This window comes from Schistocerca nitens, chromosome 3, assembly GCF_023898315.1.
Source record: "Schistocerca nitens isolate TAMUIC-IGC-003100 chromosome 3, iqSchNite1.1, whole genome shotgun sequence".
NCBI lineage: Eukaryota > Metazoa > Arthropoda > Insecta > Orthoptera > Acrididae > Schistocerca > Schistocerca nitens.
This window is the reverse complement of record NC_064616.1, coordinates 830770089-830788973: the sequence shown is the minus strand read 5'-3', so window position 1 is coordinate 830788973 and position 18885 is coordinate 830770089. Positions and strand designations below refer to the sequence as shown.

The following is an 18885-nucleotide window of genomic DNA, read 5'->3' as shown; positions in this document are numbered from 1 at the left end:
CAAACGTTTTAAAATTTTATTTTATTTATAAATCATGTTCTAAACTACATTTCCAGTACACTTCCAATTCTCTTTAAGCTCATAAGTCCTTATAATAACACTTTCGCTTTCTGTCAAACCTTCTTTTATTGCTTTTCCGGCTGTGGACTCGTTGAGGATCATCTCTTTTTATCATCCAGCAGTAGTCTTCTATCATGTTGATGTTCCATCTTCCTTGATATCTTCTTTCCATTTCTTTGATATCTTGGTGGAATCTTTTGCCCTGTTCTTCACTTACATCACCAAGGTTTGCAGGGAAGTAGTCAAGATGTGAGTGGAGAAAATGAACTTTAATGCTCATGTTACAGCTCAGCTTCTTAAAGTTGTTGAGCATGTCTGCGATGATTGTCTTGTAGTTTGGATCTCTTTTGTTTCCTAGGAAACTGGTAACAACTAATTTAAAAGATGTCCATGCTCCCTTTTCTTTTGTTTCCGTGAAAAGGATGTACCCGGAGCCAATGTATGTTTATCTTTCAATCTAGATCCTAAAACTTCTGCCAATTCTTTAGAAAAGCCTAGGTCTTTAACTAAATTGTTCAGTTCAGATTGTGAGAATGTAATGGTATCAGTTGTGCCAGGATCATAGCAATCTCTGTCTTCTTCGCTATCACCTTGCTGAGCCAATGGCTCGTGATCATCTATATTATCCAAAGAATCTGGAGGAGAAGGTCCATGAGGAACAGAGTGAATGGCTGATTGAATGTTAGTTTAAGAAATATCCTTTTTGTTTTTCTAATTGAAACCTCACACATTGCAAGAACAAAATTAGCAGTCGTCACTATGATTTTTGGGCTCCCTCCAAACCACTGGTATTCCAAAACGTAAGGACTGCTTTTTACATTGAAACCATTGCCTCAATTCTTCAACACACACTAAACAAGCTTTGTGTGGGGCCCAAGGCTTATCTTGATTGCATAACTTTATACCAAGATAGGCAAAACATACTTTTTCAACAAAATCGGAAATGTTTCTTTGTTACTTTTTAACGGTATATTTACCACAAATGTAGCAGAAGCAATTTGCTGAGTTTATACATCCTCTGGTAGCCATTGTCCACTGTCCATAAAAAAACTTCACAACACAAGAAAACAGTCACTACTTTAAAGCACTAGTAACAACAACATATGAACAGCACAGAGTGAAGAAGTACTGTGAACTGAAGGACAATAGCAGAAGCTCACTGCTTGGTGATGGCGGAGGAAGGGGAGCATGACAGAGGGGCGTTGACATGAAAATACTGCTGTTTTCTCCTAATTACTCTTTATTTTACGTATATCTAGCATAAAAATGGCTATATAACAGTTTATGGAGATCCTAAAAACCAAAATTCAAACTCACAAGAGTGCTGAAATATTGAAAAAAAGCTAAAACTAGACACGCTGTTTGTGGAATAACTGTATGTGATGGAATTTTTTCACTATTTTTCACGAAATCGGCATTGAAAACACTATAAAAATCACTTAATAAATTTGAAACAATTTTTATGTCACAGACCTGTGTCCTCATTATGTGGACATTGCTACCTGGGATGCAATGGGAAACAGTCTGGTCAGCTTGAAAACAAAGCTTTTGACTGTGACACAATGCTTGGTATTAGCAGGGGTCTGCACAGAATGATGCTGGAACTTGTTTACCACTTTAGATTCTGTTATGAACTCCCACTTCACTTTATCACTGCAGTTCTGGGCAACACATGAAATGTGAAAATCTGATAAAAAAGTTTGTAGTGTAGCTTTTCATATTTCAAACATCTGACGTACAGTGTTGTAAGAAATCTAGGCTTGCATTTTGTTGGAAAATGGTTGAATAATCTTAGATAATAAATACAATGTGTCAGACAATGGTAACAAAGATGGGTTGGACAATGGAGCTAACTTTTAAACCAAGTAATACAACTGTGGATTTGTCAAATGCAAAACATCTATTGACAATCTAGACATTTGATTTCACTTGCCTGTAAAAGCAGCACAAGGCATTTTCAACATACTTCTAAGTTTTCGAACATAAAATTAATCTCCTGTAACAACAATTCAGTGATATTCCAGACCATGGCTTGTATCTTGTTAGTGGAAGATCTCTTTCACAAATGAGTTACAATTACCCAGTATTTTACCAATGGACATAAACATGAAACTTTTTAACAAAGAATTTAGTTGCTTCAGATTAAAGTAATTTTTCATTTTAACAATCAGCTATTTACATGTACTATTAATTCTAGATGTGGTTGTGAGCACTGCAGAGGTTGTTATATTTTTCCATCAAATGTAATGTAATTTTTGTTTCTGTGTAGTTATCCTGTTGAGGTGACATTTCATCAGGAGTTATGCATGTTTTCCTCATATCACTCTAAAGTAATTGCATTGTCTACAAAATTTCTGATTTAGAACAAACACTATTTTTTGCACAGCTCATAGACACTTTCAGAAGTACACGTAGTTTAGGTGTCACTCCATCATTGATCTGATTCCCTCAGATAGTAATTACACTAGTAACAGAAACTTTCCTGGCAGATTAAAACTGTGTGCCGGACTGAGACTTGAACTCGGAGCCTTTGCCTTTTGCAGGCAAGTGCTCTACAATAAAGCTCTGAGGATGGGGTGTGAGTCGTGCTTGGGTGGCTCAGATGGTAGAGCACTTGCCCGCGAAAGGCAAAGGTCCCGAGTTCAAGTCTCGGTCCGGCACACAGTTTTAATTTGCCAGGAAAGTTTCATAACAGCGCACACTCCTCAGATGGTAGAGCACTTGCCCGCAAAAGGCAAAGGTCCCGAGTTCGAGTCTCGGTCTGGCACACAGTTTTCATTCGCCAGGAAAGTTTCATAACAGTGCACACTCCACTGCAGAGTGAAAATCTCATTCTGGCCTACACTAATAACATGTATAACATTGTTTGTTAATGTGTGTGTTTTGGCAGTAATATTACAGGGTTCTTAACAAAATGTTTCCAACATATGAGGGCATGTTGAAAAGTAATGCCCTGGAATTTTTTATGTAAATACCCTTAAAGCTTTTTGAATAAAATAAATGTCATTAACATTCTACATCTTTGTTTTTCATGTCTACATATTTGCAGCCCTCTGATGCTAGAGGCCTCCGAGCTGTAGTGTGTAACACGGTGGTGTGTAATAAAATTACATAAATGCTTGAGAAACGGCATACTATAACTCAGTTTCAAATTCAGAGAGTTCATCCACACATGGAGCAACTTCTCCTTCAGCTTGACAATGCCAGACCACACACAATTGCTGTGACATCAACAACAATACAATGTCTTTGGTTCCCTGTCATCAATCATCCTCCATACAGCCACAACTTGACCCCATCTGGCTGTCATCTGTTTTGAAAACTTAAAGAACACCATCAAGGGTTTCACTTAAATACTGATGATGGATTGTGAGCAAAGCTGAAGCTGTGGCTGCATCTATAGTGAGGGTGTCAACAAACTAGCCTCTCATCGGGAGAAATGAGTTAAGAGTTTTCACATAAAAATTTGGAGGCATTACTTTTCAGCATGTCCTTTTAATTTGTGGATTTATGGACAAAGTTTGCAATACCTAGGAGACATCAGAAACATACATAAAGCAGGAACGAGTTTGTTCCAACTAAATAAATAATCTAACAACATTTACCAGTTAAAAGCACCGGTATACAAGGAAAACCACATGTTGAAGAAGAATATAATAAACTCACAATAAGAATTGTATTAACATTTCCATGACAATTTCCTACTAATGTTCTATGCATATTTTAATGCTTTGTTGAATACCACAAGAAAATTATTATATGTTTATCTTACAGGTGGTTTCATGGAAAGTTTGGATAATCGTTGGATCCTGCAAGGAAATTTACAACAGTGTGAACAGTTTGAAAAGACACCTAATACCTTAGGTTTGAAAAACATGGCAGGTGTTTTCATACTAGTTGCTGCTGGAATAGTTGGTGGTATTGGGCTTATAATAATTGAAATGGCCTATAAGAAACATCAGATACGGAAACAAAAGAGAATGGAACTAGCTCGCCATGCTGCAGACAAATGGAGAGGTGCCATTGAGGTAAAAAATTACAAATGCTCTATAAAGTGTTTCTGAAAGGTTCTGTATTTCTGTGACAGACTAATTTTGTTTACAATTAATAATTTTAACAAACTTATGCTTTGGTTACATAGGCACATAAAATGTCTGGCAGTGAACACAAATTATTGATGCAGCAAAGAAGATGAAACATAAAAATTATGTCAGTTTAGAATTTTCTCTGATGTATTTAAAAGTTTGAGCACCATTACTGAAAAGAGTTCTGCACCATTTCACTGATGTGTTGTGCTTAATAATTAACTTAGGAGTTAGTACTACAGCACATTATGTTGTACTGGGACCACTGTTAGAATGTAAACCAAAGTTGCTGTAATTGTTTGGCCAATGTACTCTTCAAATTGTCACAGAGACAAATGAAGTCAGGGTGTAGTCTCCTTGGTGTGTTTTACCTGTGATATACAAGGGACATTGAGTGGAGAAGGTGTAGGACTGTAATACTGGCAGTGGTGAGCCACAGATTAGGCTGACTTTGTGATGAAACTTTGACGTGATTTGGATTTGGAGTCTGGTGCACTTATGGTATCAGCATTGTCTACTGGACTGAGACATGCCAAAGCAAAAGCAAGTTTCATAACAATGTTACATGATAGTGGTCAGCTAGAAGGATAACAGCAGTTGCGGGCTGAGTCCATTGGTAGCCACAGAAAAACAGTGATGGCACTTGATGTAGGCTAAACAGTAGTGGCACAATCTTTGAAAACTTTACCCTGGTAGTGTGCTATCAAACAAATTGTCTCAGCTATCACTGTTTTACTGCTACATCTGATATTGAGGAAGAGTTGGCCCAGGGAAGAGGTGGGGAATGGAGGGAGGTGCAGAAGGAGAGGAGTAGAGAATGCAACTGTCACTTCATGTAGAATGCTAGTTCCACACAGCCATCTGTCAGATGATATGGATGATATGCCCTCTCAAACATGGATTTAGAGTTCAGCATCACAATAACTTTGGAATCACACACTTGGCAATTTCACATACCTCTCCCAGAAGAAAGCAAAAAATTGGGTTGCCCTCAGGGGATGTATCCTGGTATGTCTCTGCAATTCCCGTTTCTGGGGACAGTTCTATATTTCGCCTGAGATGGGCCCCGTTCTTCATCTCTGTAACATGGGTTGAAACCAGGGATTGGAAATGACTAGGAAGACACAGTACTCTGTGAAAATATTGCCTAAATAGAGTACATGCAATTAGGATGTCAATACTTGATGCTTTGCATGACCCAACACCAGTTTCCAGGATCCACACCTTCCACGTCCAATAATTTCAGGTTATCATTGGATAATTCAGCTGAAAATTAGGTTAATGCCATGTTGCCATACTGTGATCCCAAAGATGCATCAAAAACAATAAAGTTCATGATTGTTGTGGCAATGTAAAATTTCAACAGCGCCTCTTCCATTTAGCAGGGTCGTCCTATAGGTACTCTTTTGACTTTCTCTCTTGACTTAGCACAGATTATTTTAAACATTTGGTTTTCTAATGTCCTTAATAGTCTTTCTGTTTCTCCATTTGACTGGGAATAAAATGGAGTTGAGGTAATTGTGTGATTCTGTTTTGCACAGAAAATTCTTAAAACATGGGGATGACACTGAAAAAAATTGAGAGAGCATCTACAATGAACAATCACAAGGGCCATAAAAATAGCTAATGAAGTTCACATGTATTCTTTCCTATGTTTCTGGTGAGATGGACAGTAGGGATCTGCTTGGATGCTGGTTGGTGCTTCACACAAGTTTCACACTACCGGGCTAGCCACTCGTCCTCAGTATTGACACAAAGCTAATAACTGTTTCATATGAATGATGCCCCAGTATCCCAACATAAATAACCTCCTCTTCTCTCCTCCCCCCCTCTACCCCCACATCATCAAACTCCTTTATTAACCTTCTGTCGAGCACGGTGTTTGTCACAGCGAGATCGGGCGCGGTGTATCAAATTGATCACACCTATTATTCACGTGATCATTTATTAAATTCTGTTCACGAAAACATATTACAAGTGCCAAATATATTTAAAGAAAGACAAAGATGACATACAAGCACAACTGCAGTATAAATATTTGTCATTCAGATTTCTTATCGTCAATGTTGGGCTTTAGTAACAAATGATAAAAACGTCACTGTTTCATTTGTTTCTTTATTATATTTCACTAATAAAACACATTACAAATGACAATTATCTTTACAGAAAGGCTATTATGACACTGGAGCAGAACAACAATGATATTACAACTCATTCTTTTGTTTCATCCTCACTTTTTGACTGTGGTAATCAATGCAGAATTTTTCCGCATTCAGAGCAAAAAGGTTCAATGTGTATCAAACAGATAGGCTTCTGACACATTTTGCAACAATATTTTGTCAGTCTTTTTTTCTGTGCAGGTATTACACCTTTTCCTCTTGATCTCAGTCCCTTGTTCTTCGTTTCTGCTTGTTTCTTCTGCTTCTTCTTCACACGTTGGCCTATATTGTTGTAGCCACAGTTGAAGATCTCTGTGAATTCCTGAGGTGTTCAAGCATCTACGAACCAAGTGAGGTAGAACTAATGCAGGTGAGAGTTGCTTCAGGAATCCTTTTCTTCGGTTAAAATTCTCATTGTTGCCATAGTAAATTACTTGTGAATTGATTCCACTCATATTGATCATTGCAAAAAATATGACCATGGGCCAACAGCACACATTTCTTGCTACATTATACGAAGCGGTCAACTTATCTGTAGTGTCGGCTTAAAATGTTACAATGGATGGCTTCTGTTTATCTCCAGTGTCAGCATCTACTGAATTATCTTCATGCGAACTTGATGCCAAGGTAACACACTTCCCCTTTTTAGGAACATAGGAAACTACAGTACAGCCTTTCTTGAAGCCAAAAAGTGAACTATGGACAGCCCTGCCTTTACTGGTAGCAAACTCCAGAGGAATCTCACGCTTGTTTTTCTTCATCGTCCCAACAAAAGAAAGATTTTTTCTTCTTAGCTCTTCTATCAAACTAATACTAGTAAACCAATTGTCTGCTGTCACATTTTGACCTGACTGATAAATTGGTTCACATAGTCGCAGAACAACATCTGAAGGTTTATTGCTAATGTGGTACAATCCTTCTGGCTGCAGCCCAGTGTATATTTCCAGATTATAGAGATAAAATACTTGGGAATCCACAAGAGCATATATCTTAAATCCATATTTGTTTGGTTTGCTAGGTATGTATTGGCAAAAACTGCACCTTCCACGGAATCCTTCAAGATTCTCATCTACTGTAACGTTTTCTCTGAGGGTGTAGGATTTATGGCAATTCTGTACAAACAGAGAAAATATTTCCCGAATTGCTGTTATCTTGTCTAATTTTCTCCTTTCATCCCGAGTCACACGATTGTCAAATCTAAGGCACTGCATGATGAAATTAAAACGTTTTATGTTCATAACGAGACGAAATTTTTCAATTCCATCCCCATTACTTCCCCACCGATCTTCTAAGCTTTGTCTGTTACTTTTGTTAACACCAGCCAAAACCAGAAGATCAATGAAAGCTTTTAATTCAATAATATCTATAGGTTTTACATCTCTCTCTGGCTGAAAAGAAGCTTTGATGCTCTCAATATACTGATTGGTATACAGAACCATAATCGACAAAATGTCATCATCTATGAGGCAATTCCGACATTCCAAAGGCGTTCTCAATGCTTTTGCCACACCTATAGGACCAGGTAACTTTCGAATAATATTGTGGGCCCTGAAACGTACTCTCTGCGATGGTGGAACTTTATTCCATTTTGTCTCTTTGTCCCTTCCAGTATAATAATGCTGGCTTTCTTCAAGTACTTCCTCATCATTTTCACTGTCGTGTTCCTCTGCTTCTGAATCTTCCTGCCAAACTTCAACTGCATCATCACAATCTGTATCTACTTCATCTTCAAAATCCTCTTGAACTTCATCATTATCCTCTTCGAACAACATTTTTTTGTATTTCTGCAACATTATTTGGGTCAAGGAGGTTGTACGTCTTCCTGTAGCCTGCCGTGATCAAGTGTCTCACACCTAAAATGATAAAATTCCTATAAAATAACACAGTCAGGTGCTGTGTATCAATTTGATACCTGATACTCAAACATTCTTAACTGATGATTAAACAGTCCAAAAAGAAAATAAGTGCATTACACATTGTATATTAACATTGTACTACTTACTAAGTTATGTTGATAACCAAAGAAATGAATTGTTGAAATGCAACACGAACAGGCGCAGTGTACCAAACTGATCAATCAGCACATATATCGACAACAGAGCAGTCGTATCAACACTGATGCACACAACAATGACAAGCGTTCGGAAAAGGCTAGCTACTAGTGAGTAGGCATCAGTGCTGCCACTCGTTGACAAATAATTTACAGTAAACTTCGAGGTGTATCCATTTGAACAGCCGTGCCCAACGGAAGGTTAATAATGAGGTATTGCCACCTGGCACTCATGTGAGAATGACTGCAGTAGCAGAACATATCATTTTATCATCTGCTGGTGTTGTAAGTTACAATGGCTATCCCCAATGTAGGGCTTCCCACAAAGATGGATTGGATCCATCTGTTGAACAATGTATGAGGTGTGATCAAACAATATGCAAATGAATTTTTTAGCAGCAACTGATGTTGCTACAACAGTTTGAGGAAATTTGTCCAATAGCCTGATCTGGTGAGACAAGCAACATGTTCTCACTTGTCAGTCAGCATTCAGAGAGGCTAGAGTGAGTTTGTGCTTACCTTATCTGTCACACATCATGGATTTTGAACAATGCATGAACATTAAGTTCTGTTTCAAGTCACAAAAAAGAGCCAAGGAAACTCATTAAATGTTGAAATTGGCGTATGGCTATTTGCAAGTGACATGAGCAATTTAAAAGTGTAAATGACTTGGTAGAAGATGAGCATTGTTTAGGACATACATTAACCTCAAAAACAGAAGAAAACATACAAAAATTGCAAAAATATTTTTTGTTCAAACAGGTGAATAACTATTTGAGAGCATACCAAAGAACTTAGCATCTCATAAACGTCTGTGCAAAGCATTTTTATCAATAACTTGCAAATGGGATAAGTTAGTGTAAAATTTGTTCCCAGGGTTTTGAGTGATTAACAGAAGAAAAATGGTGTGTCAATTTGCATATAGTTGAAGGATTGTCTTCTTTTAGATTCCAGCTTCTTGTTCAAAAATTGTAACTGGAGATGAAACTCGAATCTATGTGTATGGCCCTGAGTCATGAATTCTAAGAGTGCCACTCTTCCCCATAAAAAGGCATTGTCAGTCAAAATCTGATATTAAAGTCACGCTCTTCTTTTTCAGTATTCAGGGCATAGTGTGATGAGAGTTCATTTCAATGGAAACAACTGAAAATGCTGAATTTTACAAGGGTATACTGGAACTTTAGCAAAATGATGTACAGAGGAAGAGACCAGAACAATGGGTCTTTGGCTTACTTCTTCATCACAACAATGCATCTTGCCATACTTCATATTGATTTACAAGTTTTTGGCTGGAAAAAGTGTTCCTGTCTGTCCATATTTGCCCTACTCACTAGATTTAGCACCATGCAATTTCTGGGTCTTCCCAAAAATTAAAACTACGAGGGGCATTCGAAAAGTCCTTGCAAAGTCTGAGAGATGGCACCAACCATGCGTATTGAGATCATTTTTAGTTAGTAGCATCTTTGGAAAGAATGCACACCAAGTTTTAGCCATATTGGTCCATTTTTTGTGTTTGGAATTCGTGTGAAACCAGGAAGTCAAGTGATTATCAAAAAATGGACAAAAAAGAATTTTGTGTGGTGATTAAACATTACTTTATGAAAGGCAAAACGCCTCAGGAGACTAAAGAGAAGCTTGATAAACATTACAGTGACTCTGCACCTTCTATTAGAACAGTTTATAAGAGGTTTCAAAATTTTCAGAGTGGCCATATGGGCACAAGTAATGCTAAACGTTCTGGATGCTCTGTGGAGTTTATGAGTCCAGAAATAATTGATAAAATGTATGATATGGTGATGGATGACAGAAGAGTTAAGGTGCGTGAGATTGCTAGTGCTGTGGACATCTCAAATGAATGGGTACATAATATTTTGCATAAACATTTGGACATGAGAAAGCTATCCGCAAGGTAGGTTCTCCGATTTCTCAAGCTTGACCAAAAACAGAATCGTTTGAAGTGACAGTCAAATACAAGTATGGTGCAGAACAGAGTCCATTTCAGTGGCTGTAAGATTTTTAATGCCCTCCCTTCAAGAACTAAGTGTTTGGTAGATGATGATCTCTTGTTTAAAAAAACCTTAAGGCAGTTCCTATTGCAAGGATCATTTTATACAATAGAAGACTTCCTGAACTACAGTGTTTAACATTTCTTGTATTGTAAATTCCAAATGTATGCCGAAATTTGTATTTGTAATACTGAATATTTTTATTGTAAACATACGTTTTGCACTATTTATTTCTCTCTAACACTTATTATTTTGTAATCTTTATCTATGTCTAAAATGTATTTTTTGTAGTGGGACCTAAGTAACTGTTTACTGTTTTTGTTTTGTTCTTTATCTATTTCTAAAATGTATTTTTTGTAGTGGGACCTAAGTTACTGTTTATTGTTTTTGTTTTGTTTAATGTATTACCATAAATTCTGGCCAAAAGCTTATAAAATTGACACATTCCATATCCTGTGATAGTGTCATAACATGGATCATCGGAACAAGAGATAAATAAATAAAACTAAATAAAAAAATGAGCAAAATTTATGTAAATAGGTTGAAATTGTCACTAAGCTTATGGACTCTCTCCTTCCTTGGAGCTAACAGACTAACAAAAACATACATATAAGCAGAGGATGCAGTGATGGGATAATGTTGCCAGTATAGCACTGCATGTGTATGTGTGTGTTTTGGTTAACCTTTAAATTGAGGAATGATTTTGTTCAGAAACCTGGCTTCAGTTTCAATCTGGTTTACACACCTGTTTGCCATTCAGAGTCTCAACTTTATGATGAGTGATTACCTATACACCTCTCATTATTTGTATTTCACCTGCTAGAGACTAAAGCTCGTGGATGTGACTTTGTCAGATTGATGGTGCTAGTTAGGTTTTTAGGATATTGAATGCTTCAGGAATGCAAACTTTGACAGAAAATGTAGGATGTTCTGATTTCAGAGAAAAAAATATATGGAATACTACTAACAAACTCTATGGTTCAAACACCCTTGAGCTATGTGACTGGAGCAGCAGGAATGCAGATTTTTGCTCATTTATTCAACACCCTTATTTTTAAATGACATTACTGATAGATCGCTTCTTTCTTTTTTTTTTTTCAGAGAAGAAAAACACTAAGAGCAACTGTTGCAGCTCAAAGAAGGCTTAAAGCAAATGGAGTGAATGATCCAGCAACAGTAAGTTTATCAGTAGACGCTCTGCCACAACTGGAAGCCAGAAGTCCAGCAAGAGCATGGCCTGGCGGTTGTGATGTAAGGCAACGTGGATCAAGAACTGATGAAATAAGAGTTGCCACTACTGCCCAGAGCAATCCAGCTTATACCTCCAATCTCCCTGACATGATAGTATAGAAATACTGTAAGTGGAAGTGGAGAAACTATGTATCACACAATCACTCTTGTGCACAAAACTTATTTGAATTTACTGATTTTTATATATTTATTGTATGTTAAGTAGCTCTGAAATTCATACAATTGAATACAATTAAAACACCAAGGTTGTGCATTATATCATGGATAAATACGAATTCATCATCCCTCCCTTCTTCCCCCCATCCCCTACCCCCTCTGCCCTGCCCTCTCCCCCTGCCGCCTCCTCTCCTCCTCATCAGTCATCTTCATTTTGCAGTGATTAGATCATTTACCTACTACATCATATTCATAGCATTAATTCCTAGATATAGCAATCCAGCAACAGAAAAAAAAATTTAGAAAATATATTGTAATTGACAGGTTAAACTTACTACCAACTTTACATTAGAAATCCTTTGTATCAGTACTGATTAAGTGTGTTTAAGAAATCAGTTCATTTTTGTTTACTGCGATATTTTTTACAATTACTGATCATGAGCATTTAGTGCCAACTTAGGAATAGACTATATTGCTGGAAGATACCACTGCCCATAAATATGTATAGATGCATATGCTTATATACATTTACAAAATGAACTGATGCTGGAGCTGGCTCTAGTATAAATTTTCTCTGTTGCATAAAATAAAAATTACTGAGTGAGATTATTTTTCTTATGTCAATTTACATACAATGCATCATATTGTAATTTATTAAATGAATGATACAACTACTGTTGTCTTCCTTACTTTCATATTGTATAACTGTGGTATTTAATATTAAAAATTGAATTCTGTAACATAAGTGAGTGATTATTTTAAAACTTGCAATGATACAAAACATAGCAGCAAAAATATAAGAAACTATTGCATCTCTCAGGAAGATAAATATATATTGTGAAGGAGAATTGTCGACATTTTCTAATGTTATGACCACAGGAACATTTTTATGCATGAAATTTCTTTATAGTTTAAAACGTCTTAGTTTTATCAAGCAAAAGAGCTGATCTAGTAGAACACCTAGGATGCAACAGAACTTAAAACATATTAGTGATTTAGGTGATACACTTCTTTTATTTCAAAAATGAAATGATTATAATGCAGATGTAAAATATCAGAAAAAGTATTTACAATGGCATACACTATACATATTGGAAACAGTCACTTTGGATCTACAGATTTGAAATAGAAAAGTTTCAGTTGGCTCATGTTGTTGCAAGTGGTAGAAAATTATAGTCTCATTTATCACATAGTCAAGACTTTCCTTGTGGTAAAAATAAATTACTCTGCACTAAAAGTATGGCTGCATAATATTAGATGGCATTAAGTTTCCATTATATTGCCTTTCCACATATTTATTGTATCAGAGAACACATCACTGACCAAAACACTGTCAACACTTTCATATGGTGCACCACTTTGTGGCATTGTTAGATCCAAGTATTTTTTCTGATTTTCTACTATTAACACTTCAAGCAATTCATTTGGGAATGGAATGTGTGTATTTTAGAGTGAGTAAATGATCCATATGAGTTTTCCTTTGAGGATTTTAGTTCCAGCTTTGAGAGATCACTTGTCACAGGTTTTGCAACAATGTGAGCTTGATGTAGACACACCTGTCCAAGACTATGAACTTTTTGTTTGCTGGGTCTCAAGCAGTGCACTCTGAAGTGCTAAATAATGGTTATAATATGAGATTATCTGAAGTGCAATCTCACTGATGTTGCAACAAAATAATTTCTGTTTCCTTTCCACAAAAACGTCCCTTCATACATTCAGGCAACTGAAACAATTCTTGCACTATTGCAACACCAAGATGTATGATCTACACTAAATTAAACAATATGTGTACTGTACTTCATTATCTGAGAAACGGATGTAGGTACACACATCAAAAAAAGTTTTGCATCACCTTGGTTCCGAGAGTCCCAGAACCTGTACAGAAACTTGGAATAGAGATCAACATAAACATCATTTCTGTCCTTTTTATATCTCATGAGAACCACACATTGCATGTTGTATCACCATACAGCAAGACCTTCGAAGGTGGTGCTCCAGATTACTGTACACACCGGTAATTCTAATACCCAGTAGCACGTCCTCTTGCATTGATGCATGTCTGTATTCGTCGTGGCATACTATCCACATGTTCACCAAGGCACTGTTAGTCCACATTGTTCCACTCCTCTATGGAAATTTGATGTAGATCCCTCAGAATGGTTGGTGGGTCATGTCGCCCATAAACAGCCCTTTTCAGTCTATCCCAGGCACGTTCGATAGGGTTCATGTCTGGAGAACATGCTGGTCACTCTAGTCAAGTGATGTCGTTTCACTGAAGGAACAAAAATTTTGATGAAGAAGATCTTACCACATTTTCTCATATTGTAATGAGAATGATAAAACCTTTTTGAACAAGTTATTTTGCCTGAAACTCATAATAACTTTTATACAGATGTGCTTCTAACCGATATGTTTTTGGTCAACAATATGTATTTTACATCACTGTTAAGCTGAACAGGGGAAACACGCTATCATGAATAAGGACCAAAAATTTGGGTATGAGAAATGTCATGACCCTCCAACAAAGCAAAGAGTTGGATGGATAAGAAGGGTATTGCACTTTTTAGTTCAGTCCTTAATATTGAAATGGTATAAGCAAAAAACTGTCAAAAGAACACAAGATAGACTGCTACTCACAAAATAAAGGAGACAATGAATGGCAGACAGGTACATTGAAATATGATCACTTAATATTATCAGCTGCCAGACTAAGTCCTTTGTCAGATGTAGCTGGAACACACACACATTCACAAATGCATAATTCACACACATGGCCATTGTCATCTCCTGTTGCTAAAGATTGGCCTATTTCATTTTGGTAAGGTTGGTAGAGCAACAGCATTAGCATTATAGGGACTGTAAGAAGCAGATAAGGTGTGTATCAAGGCTAGCATGGTTGAATTTGATAGTGAGGCAAAAGATTAGGCCTTTGAAAAATACTCATACTTCTGTGGGACTGAGGCCTTTGTAGGACAGGTTCATGACTGTGCTGCAGATTTGATTAGGCTCTGGATTTTGTAGCATGAGATAATGGATTTCCTTAGTGTCTGGAAATGTATGTTGTCTGTAAGGCAAGGTTTGGCAGCTATGAGGGGATGTGGGGGAGGTTTAATGGAGGCTCTTGTATTGGTGATGAATAGTGGTACAATAAGACAAGCTTGTGAGGTGAACAGAATGGACAGTTTTTTGACGTGGCATTTTGCACATTGCTGTAGTTCCTAGCAGGCAAGTGTTTCAATCTGAGTGATGGGGTGCAGCATTCCATTGTTTGAGCTATCAAAAGAGAATGATGAAACTACAAGTAGCTCTGCACTATAATAATGCTATGTGTTGAGTAGACTGTGTATTCCAACACCTGTTTTACTCTGCCCAGGAAATGTATTGTGTTGCCGCTGGCCAACAGGAGTGATAAAGAAATGAACTCATTGACACCATAGGTTTAACTGCTACTCTGACTAGTATCAATCACAAATTGGATTGGATCACTGCAGCCACTGCAAGTGTGAACCATGTGTGAAGCAGGGACTACCACATGCTGTTAAGTGCAGCCCTCAATACAGCCAAGTCAGTTCACTGCAGTTTACATTGTGTATTGTTGTGCACCACACACTTCTGTTTTCAACTTTTGCACCAGATCTGTTTGGACTGTACTCAAAAGCTCACAGCATCTTTGGCTTATTTCACACTTCAGTTGAAGTATGAAGTTCAAATGTTGGTGTTTCTCTCACTTTCTTTGAAAGTACAAGATTTTAACTCTAAAAATGAGAAAGTAAATGGTATAAAAATTGTTTTGAAAATGATATTGTGTAATTTATATATTCTCTTTCGTAAATCAGTGGTAAAGAGAATCCCTTGCAGTTCATACTGAAATTAATAGAGGCAAACATCACAAAGTATCGCACAAATTCATGTTCTTCAAAATCTGCATATCCAGGAAAATTACTGACATCTCTGTCTCTCTGAGGAAAATATTTTTTCCATGCTCATATAAAATACATAAGGAAAACTGCTCAACAAGGCACTGTGCAGTGTATAACAATGCATATCCTGCAGCTGTGAAGAAAACTGGTTGAGAGGGATAATATTATTGCATTGATTGCAAAATTCCCTACTGTGTTACTCTGTACCTTCATGTTCATACTATTGTGTTGTTTCCAATGTGTACTACAAGCTGCTTTTTACTGACGTGTATTACACTCCAAAACTTATTTTAATAAATATTTTCTACATATATATGATGTTTGCTCAAAACATATCAAACCTTTCTTAGGCAAAATACATTTATTGATCTGGATGTGTAGAATCCTACTCCTCTTCAAAGTATTCACCTTGATAATGCAGACACTTGTCCCAGTACTCCAGCCACTGTTGGAACCACTTCTGGGACATGTCTTTTGGAATTGTGATCAGCCAGTCTGTCGCATTCTCCATTATTTTTTCTCTTGACTCAAGTTGTGTTTCTTACAGGGGTACTTCAGCTTAGGAAAAAGCCAAAAGTTATATGTGGCTATGTCAGCAGGCTATATCTACATCTACATACGTACTCCCAGGCCACTATATGGTATGTGACAGAGATTATGCTGTACCACTACTAGTCATTTCAATTCCTGTTCCGTTTGCACATAAGAGTGAGGATAATGACTGTTTATATGCCTCCATATGAACCCTAATTTCTTGTATCTTATCTTCGTGGTACCATCTGGTGAGAAAGATGTATGAGACAGGCGAAATACCCTCAGACTTCAAGAAGAATATAATAATTCCAATCCCAAAGAAAGCAGGTGTTGACAGATCTGAAAATTACCGAACTATCAGTTTAATAAGTCACAGCTGCAAAATACTAACGCGAATTCTTTACAGACCAATGGAAAAACTGGTAGAAGCGGACCTCGGGGAAGATCAGTTTGGATTCCGTAGAAATGTTGGAACACGTGAGGCAATACTAACCTTACGACTTATCTTAGAAGAAAGATTAAGAAAAGGCAAACCTACGTTTCTAGCATTTGTAGACTTAGAGAAAGCTTTTGACAATGTTAACTGGAATACTCTCTTTCAAATTCTGAAGGTGGCAGGGGTAAAATACAGGGAGCGAAAGGCTATTTACAATTTGTACAGAAACAAGATGGCAGTTATAAGAGTCGAGCTGCATGAAAGGGAAGCAGTGGTTGGGAAAGGAGTGAGACAGGGTTGTAGCCTCTCCCCGATGTTATTCAATCTGTATATTGAGCAAGCAGTAAAGGAAACAAAAGAAAAATTCAGAGTAGGTATTAAAATCCATGGAGAAGAGATAAAAACTTTGAGGTTCGCCGATGACATTGTAATTCTGTCAGAGACAGCAAAGGACTTGGAAGACCAGTTGAACGGAATGGACAGTGTCTTGAAAGGAGGATATAAGATGAACATCAACAGAAGCAAAACGAGGATAATGGAATGTAGTCAAATTAAATCGGGTGATGCTGAGGGAACTAGATTAGGAAATGAGACACTTAAAGTAGTAAAGGAGTTTTGCTATTTAGGGAGTAAAATAAGTGATGATGGTCGAAGTAGAGAGGATATAAAATGTAGACTGATAATGGCAAGGAAATCGTTTCTGAAGAAGAGAAATTTGTTAACATCGAGTATAGATTTAAGTGTCAGGAAGTCGTTTCTGAAAGTATTTGTATGGAGTGTAGCCATGTATGGGAGTGAAACATGGATGATAACTAGTACGGACAAGAAGAGAATAGAAGCTTTCGAAATGTGGTGCTACAGAAGAACGCTGAAGATAAGGTGGGTAGATCACATAACTAATGAGGAGGTATTGAATAGGATTGGGGAGAAGAGAAGTTTGTGGCACAACTTGACTAGAAGAAGGAATCGGTTGGTAGGACATGTTTTGAGGCATCAAGGGATCACAAATTTAGCATTGGAGGGCAGCGTGGAGGGTAAAAATCATAGAGGGAGACCAAGAGATGAATACACCAAGCAGATTCAGAAGGATGTAGGTTGCAGTAGGTACTGGGAGATGAGGAAGCTTGCACAGGATAGAGTAGCATGGAGAGCTGCATCAAACCAGTCTCAGGACTGAAGACCACAACAACAATGTTGGCAACAGTAGAATTGTTCTGCAGTCAGCTTCAGATACCAATTTTCCAAATTTTCTCAATAGTTTTCCTTGAAAAGAATGTCCAATTCCCTCCAGGGACTCTCATTTGAGTTTCCAAAGAATCTCCATAACACTTGTGTGTTGCTCGAACCTACCAATAACAAACATAGCAACCCGCCTCTGAATTGCTTCGATCTCTCTCTTTAATCTGACCTGGTAACGATCCCCAACACTTGAACAGTTCTCAACAATGGGTCACACTAGTGTCCTATATACAGTCTCTTTTACAGATGAACCACACTTTCCCAAAATTCTCCCAGTGAACTGAAGTCAACCATTCATCTACATCTGCATCTACATTTATGTAGATACTCCGCAAGTCACCGTACAGTGCATGATTGAGAGTACCCTGTACTCTACTATATGCCTCCATATGAGCCATAATTTCTTGAATCTTATCTTCATGGTCATTATGCACAATGTATGTTGTGGCACTAGAATCATTCAGCAGTCAGCTTCAAATGCTGGTTCTCTAAATTTTCTCAACCGTGTTTCTCAAAAAGAACATCACCTTCCCTCCAGGGATTCCCATTTGAATTCCTGAAGCATCTCCATAACACTTACATGTTGTTTGAACATGTTGAATCATATGAGAAAGAATAGTTACAAACTGAGCAATCATATTTAGAGCTAATATAAGAAGATCAACAGAATGATTACAAAATAATCCACCTGCAGAACGTAGTTACTCAGAATTACCATTAATTTCTAGATTCTAATATGGCAGATTAGTGCAGTAGATTCAAACTCTACAAATAAAGGTTTGACCTTTTATTAGAAACCCAAAATGGCAACATGATCAAATTTATCACTTCAAAATGGACCTTCACCATTAATGGAGCAATTATCATTCTTCCATGAACATACTATGGTCGTATTATTATTAATTACAGTAATTGTAGGCTACACCCTAAGATATATACTATTTATTGCCTACACAAACCGGAATATACTTCATGGACATCTAATTGAA

The 18885-nt window shown here is 37.2% G+C and overlaps 1 protein-coding gene across 1 annotated transcript in view; it reads left to right on the top strand.

Moving 5' to 3' along the window:
* LOC126248855 (glutamate [NMDA] receptor subunit 1) overlaps nt 1–12359 on the top strand; it is a 613579-nt gene extending 601220 nt beyond the window's left edge. Inside the window, exons 17-18 of the mRNA XM_049950286.1 lie at nt 3835–4088; nt 11462–12359. Of these exons, the coding sequence (XP_049806243.1) occupies nt 3835–4088; nt 11462–11710 (503 nt within the window). The 3' untranslated portion in view covers nt 11711–12359. The remainder of the gene's footprint in view (nt 1–3834; nt 4089–11461) is intronic.
* Nucleotides 12360–18885: the final 6526 nt, after the last annotated feature.